The sequence below is a fragment of the Lacerta agilis genome, chromosome 15 (genome assembly GCF_009819535.1).
Source record: "Lacerta agilis isolate rLacAgi1 chromosome 15, rLacAgi1.pri, whole genome shotgun sequence".
Lineage (NCBI taxonomy): Eukaryota > Metazoa > Chordata > Lepidosauria > Squamata > Lacertidae > Lacerta > Lacerta agilis.
This window is the reverse complement of record NC_046326.1, coordinates 19,679,230-19,685,417: the sequence shown is the minus strand read 5'-3', so window position 1 is coordinate 19,685,417 and position 6,188 is coordinate 19,679,230. Positions and strand designations below refer to the sequence as shown.

Below are 6,188 nucleotides of genomic sequence, written 5' to 3'. Positions count from 1 at the left end.
TTCAAACCAAGTGTCATCAAATCTTAGCATCTGACTTAGCAGACAATGTGTTTCAACAAGGTAGACACTCTAGTTTTCAGGAAAGGAAAATCTGCTTTGAGATTCCAGTCTCCATTCTCATTTTGCAAAGTGAAGTTTAGCCCCTGAAGCATTTGGGGGTGAGGGTTGAACAACCTTCCCAGAGGGCATTGAGCAGTGCTATAAAAGGCAAGGTCTCCTGGATGCGTTGCTCAAGTCTGCTGCAAAGGGTGCTGCATAAGGTCACGATGGTGGAATTCATGACACCCTGACCTTCCAGCTGTGGACCTCATCTGTTACAAAGAGATATTCACTGGAAAGTGTTATTAAAATCAACAGGGCATACTTCAAAGCAAACACTTAGGACCAGGGTGCCAGCCACATTCTAATGCTATTAAAACTATTCCGTGAAGGATGCTGATATCCAGTGCTTTTATACAGTCAGGATCAAGCCATGTTATGCCACAGCTTCAACAAGGTGGTAAAAATCTCTCTGGCCCAGGTGCAGCACTCCAATTATTCAATAATTTAGAAAGCTCAAAAGAACACCACAAATATAAAACTTGTCAGGGTTTCATACCTCTACCTCTCAGCTTTCTTTTTCCCAGTTTAAACATTCAAGAAACCAGATGGCTCTGGTCAGGGTGGCAGGTAAGGTGGGTAAACCACTATCTGTCATTCTCATCTCCACATTTTCGACACAGGAGAGATGAAGATGCAGCTATTCACTGAGTTTTCTATGCTTTTGGATTTGCTCTCGTGCCCAATTTCCAAGAAGCAGAGCTATGGATGCTTTCTGACTAGGTCTGGGGAAAAAGGGAGCCCAGAGGTTACTCTTATGCCTAGTGCAACAATCAAAACAAACCACTCTAGCCTATGTCCCTTCCTACTTTCGTAATTTTCCTTCTAGAACTAATGTTACTTGCACCTGGGAGACTGATTTAGTCTTCTGGACTTAAGCGATCAGATCCAGAGCCAGGCTTTCTTACCGAGGTCACCACCCTGTTCAAATCTTACCCAGACAAGTAGTCATAAAAAGCTTTATCGTAGTATCAGTCCACACCAGAGACTTAACATTGCCTGGAGTCAAACCATGCAGTCTCCAGCACTGTTGATAAGAGGCTTGCCACTTGTTACGACTATATTTGGTTACATATAGCTTTCCCCAACTGGACCCCAAAGAGTGAAAATATATATCAATCAATCAGTTGTGCAATAAAGCTGGAATGTAATAGTTTTGCATAGGTGACCTGTGGAAGTTGCATGCCAGCAGAAACAAGAGGATCCTGACTTCAGCTTGCTAGTGAACTACTGTGTGTGGTGTCTCTGTGCTCCACAGCTGCACATTTGGTGTCCAGCTTGCTTTTTATATGAAGTCTTGAAACAAATGAGCACAGAAAACCTGGAGGGGGGTGAGAAATGACAGTGCTGCCACAGCTCTTTCAAAATTACACATCAAAAAGATGCTCACTGGGTATTGCGAAGTACTTCTTGAAAGTAGGAATTCCGTGGTGCATGGTTTTTAAAAGTGCAAGCTAAATTAGTGAGCCTTTCTATGTATTAGCACCTGTCAGAAATCTACACACCAGTGCTTGGAAGTATGAACTTTCCTACTACAGAATGCACAAATACATGTTAAGGTAACTAGACAATATTCTGAAGAGAAACATGAAACTAACCTTCTGGTCAGTTTCAGGTTGCTGAAGTCTCACTATTATAACATAGGTGGGAAACTTATGGCTCTCTAGACGTTATTGGACTCCAACTCCCATCAGCCTAGTCAGCATGGCTGATGGTCAGGGATTACAGGAGCTGTAGTCCAGGAACATTCTTCTGCTCTAGAAAGAAATTCTGGGGTGAGAATATTGTTTCATACCCCCAATAAAAGAATGAGGGAAGGATTAACATATTTTTCACAAGTGTTTACCAAACAAGCCTGCTATGGGTTGTTGTTGTTGTTGTTTACATGCTAAGTTATAGGAAACCCCAAAAAATCTACAATTTCAGCACCCGCTCTCTTTGCAACAGGTAGCTCCTTACCAGAAATCTACCTTAATTACTTGTCAGCTTCTGGCTGACATGTTACCAGTTGTTGTTTTTTTAAAGCCACACTTTTGTATATTCACCATGATGGCTCAACATCTTTAGCAACAGCAAGTTCTAGATGATTACTGTGATCGGCTAGTGGCAGCAACAAGAAAATGAAAACAGAGGTGCATAGAAACCATCCATAGTATTTCCAAGCTGCACTGACTGCAATAGTTCTTTGGAAATAAAAAGGGTAGCCATTGCCAATATCAACAATCAGCATAAAGCTGCTGTCAACCAGCTGCCATAGAAAGCAGCAGGTACAAAATGCCAGCAGCCCCACATGCTTTGGCCAACGCACATGGAAAGCTTGAAGGAATGTGGAAAAAGCTATCCCCTCCACATAGGTCACAGGTAGACATTGAGAGTCTGCAGGATCATCTGCCGGCAGAGTGGGCAGTTGCGCTGGTATATGGCCTGCTGCAGCAGGATTTCAGTGCATTGTTGGCAGAGGCAAAGATGCCGGCAGGGAAGTAGCAAAACTGTCTTTGTTTGGTCCTGGCAGATGACACATTTCTTCCGCTCTTCTTGTTCTTTGAGAAGAAGCCATGGGTCATCGTCGTCCTCCAGAGCATTAAGCTGCTCTTTTGTTCTAGGTTTGGCATGTGATGTGCTTGGTCCTTCACCAGGAGGCTGCAGGTGCTGCCCTGACTGCAGACTCCGTTGTGTAGTTGATTCCAGATCATCTTCTGTTCTGTGCTGGTTCCTGCTCCCTCGAGCTGCTGCCTGCCATGTTTGGCGGGCACGGGGTACAGCCTGCTGATTGGTCACAGGTGGCCCTTGTCTTCTTGGATGAGTTGCTCCAGGAGGAGCTGGTCCCTGAACTACAGCCGGTCCTCCTTGCCTTTCTTGGTTGCCCTCAATCAAAAGCTGTTGCTCTTGTTCCACATGGTGGTTTCCTCCCCTGCCACCTCTGTTCCAGCTAGCCATCTGGAGGCTCCAGTCAGCTAACCTGCGCCAAGCTTGCGAGCTCAAGACCATCTCCAATGACAAGAGTACAATCTGATACAGGCGGCGCATGTCTCTGAGCAGGCGCTGGTAAGAAGGCATGGTGTTTAAATAGCCAGACATTTGGCTTGCCAGTGTCCACGGTCAGCTGAGGGTTGAGGATTAAGATGCTGGTGGCAAGAATCACAGACAGCAACATCAAACCATAGAGGTTGAGGAAGAAAACATTAAGCAGCAGCTTGCTCCCAGAGGCCACCAGATCAAACGCTAACTGGCAGGGAGTCCACAGGAGGATGGCCATAGCGATGGCACTGCTGGACAGCCGTGCAACAAAAGCTGCAAAAATATCGGTGACCCTCAGAAAGGGGCCAACAACAGTTTCCCACAGGGCCAGTCCCAGAGAGAAAAGGTTCTGGGTTCCAATGAGGCAGATGTTGATGATGCTGTTAACGAAGTAAGCCACAAGGCTCATGACGATGGCACACACTTCACACACTTGCCTGAGAAGTGACTGGCCAGATCCAACCAGGTTCCAGAAACCACGGTGCATAATTTCTTTGCTTTTAAGCGTCAGGTGGGTGGACAGGTGGCCCACTACTTTCAAGCTCTCCATGCTGGAGAAGAAGCCCCGCAGCATGTTGACGATGGTGTGCACAGAGCCCAGAGTCAATAATACAATGCCTCGGCTATGCATAGCAAGGATAACGTAGTCCCATTCCAGCACTGGATCACACAAGCAACCAAGGTATTGGGCAGGCTATAAACAAATGCAATGAGCCATACGAGGAAGGACACTAGTGTGGAAAAGAGGAAGAAGTTGACATCCAGCAAGACAACCAAGAGATCCAAAATCATTCCCACAAGCCATTGATAACCAGAAACACTAGATCCATAGTGGAGCTCCACATGGAGACCTGGCAAAAATAGGAATAATTGGACTGACAAGAGTCTGATTGCCACTGAAGGGAGCTGCACCACTTCCCCAAAGACTGAAAGGAGAGGTCCCAGTATCCTAGGAATGGATTTTACATATTTCAGAGTTTTATGAAATAAGGGACTGGCTTTGGCATCAAAATGGAAAGTGCACTGAAGACAAACATCGATGGTTCCTTGTCCTTGAGGCTTAATCCCTTCTTTTAAAATTTGTAGGAATGCCCAATTGGAAGAGGAGTTGCTTTTAGTTACATCTCTCTCCAATTAGAATATACAATGTATTTATTTCAGACCAGGTAGCAACAGTTCCATTTTCCGAGGTCAGCACGTCTGGCTCCTAAATCAGTCACTTGACAAGAAAAAAATACTCTCACTTCACTCAGAGTTATTGAGATCTAAGCAAATGTCCCCATATGCTACAAGTGAGAGCTTCTTTCTTCCTGCTGAGCTTTTTATTTAAGGATTATGCCGACATCAAAAGTGGTAGAAGCGAGTGTGTTTTTCTTTGCATGGGGAAAATACGGCAGACCCCCATCTGACGAAAGGTGAGATTCTTATCAGACCCCTGTGGCGAAAAAAGCGGGGAACACAGTAGACGGGGGAGGCAAGTTAGGACATGCCCGCTAGTGTACTAGGGACGCATGCAGGGGAGGGGACGGAAGGCTCCAGTGAAATCCCCTCCCCCTGAGGGGGCTCCTTGAAGAAGTCTTTGAAGTCAGCTTAGGGTACTGGAGCCCAGACCGGGTAGGTCTCCCTCCATAGCCCCCTTCCCCAAGGGGAGGGGACAGCATCCACTCCTCGCCTTGACAACCGTTGCCACCATTCTTGCTTCCCCCTCTCTTACTTGCAAGCAGCGGAATAAGGAAGGTGGGGAGATCGATCCCGTTAAGTCTAGCAATAGCTCCCACTCGCCGCTGCCTCCGAAGCTCTTACCTTCGCGCTGATGGGCGCCGCCATTTTGGTAGGCGGGGCCAACGCTCCGCAGCCAATCAACCCAGGGAACCCAACGGACGTTTAAAAACCGCCCAGCGCGTGATTGCTCGTCGTCGTTGTTGTTTTTCGCCTCCGTGCCACGATTGGGCAGTTTTGAAAAACGCCACTGGGCGTTGATAGAGAGTGCCGAGGGGGCATGGCTTTGCCGAGGCCGTTGAGAGGGGGCAACCCCGCCCCAATACAGTGGGAGGATAATAGTAGGCGGGAGGACGGATGCTGCCCGGCTTTTAGTAGGTGACGTGATCTGTGATGGGCGGGGTCCCAGGTTTAAAGGAGAGTGTATTATTGTGACGAGGGGGTATAATTTTCCCCGCCTTTTTTCTTGAGGGGATTCTCTCCCTCATTTGAAAGGCGGGGCGGGGGGGGGCAAATGTAGACAAAAGACTCTTTTGTTATTTTAAATCTGAGGTGAAATTTCACGATGAAATTCACACTTGGGGGGGGGGAGTGTGGGGGTAGCATTTTAAAAAAGTGAAGAAGGAATCCTGTCTGCTATTTCATTGAAAGTGTTATTTAGATAATGTTATTACAAGATAGAGTGAGAGAAACAACACGTTTCTTTTATATAGAAGGAAAATCCAGAGGAAACCAGTAATTTTGCTATGTGTAAAGGTTTGCCTTTCTTTGCCCCATGTAAAACATCAGACACCAGTGATACGCAAAAGCAAAGCATACATTAAAAACCACATGAAATGTTAAGAATCAGCTAACTATTATGAAAGGATGTATTTTAAATGCCTGCATGAGCCTGATGGAATTGAAAAGTATTCAGCAGATTGTTAAGCTTCAGGGGGAGGGCAGGTCTCAAGGTTTGACCCAAAGTTTTGGGGTTTTAAGGCTGTACATTTTCATGGGAGTACATGGGCATAGCTAGGATTTCCTGAGGGCTTTTGTTAGGGGGAGGGGGCAGAACCTAAGATTTGTATTGATTTTTACTGATTTGGGGGGCATTTGTCCCCCTCCCTTGGCTACGCTCATGTGGGAGTAAGTCCCTTAAACTCAGGGTTACTTCTGAGTAGGCAGAAACAGGATGCATTTATTTATTACTTTATATCCTGCCCTTCCAAAGGGAGTCCAGGGTGGCAAACAAGTAATAAAAAAAAAAATTCAAAACAATTCCAATGCAGAGGGAACTCTGGGAAGATATTGACTTAAAATGCTTGCTTTGTTAAAAAGTCCTTGCTTCAGAGACTTTGGAAGATGAGGTT

At 46.1% G+C, this 6,188-nt stretch overlaps 1 protein-coding gene across 1 annotated transcript; it reads right to left on the bottom strand.

Moving 5' to 3' along the window:
- Window positions 1–1,083: 1,083 nt before the first annotated feature.
- Window positions 1,084–4,491, bottom strand: LOC117059950 (E3 ubiquitin-protein ligase RNF26-like). The gene is given in 4 exon segments (XM_033171910.1): window positions 1,084–3,192; window positions 3,194–3,732; window positions 3,735–3,912; window positions 3,915–4,491. Coding segments are annotated over 4 exon segments (1,503 nt in total). The 5' UTR covers window positions 3,963–4,491; the 3' UTR covers window positions 1,084–2,454.
- Between the last annotated feature and the right edge of the window lie 1,697 nt (window positions 4,492–6,188).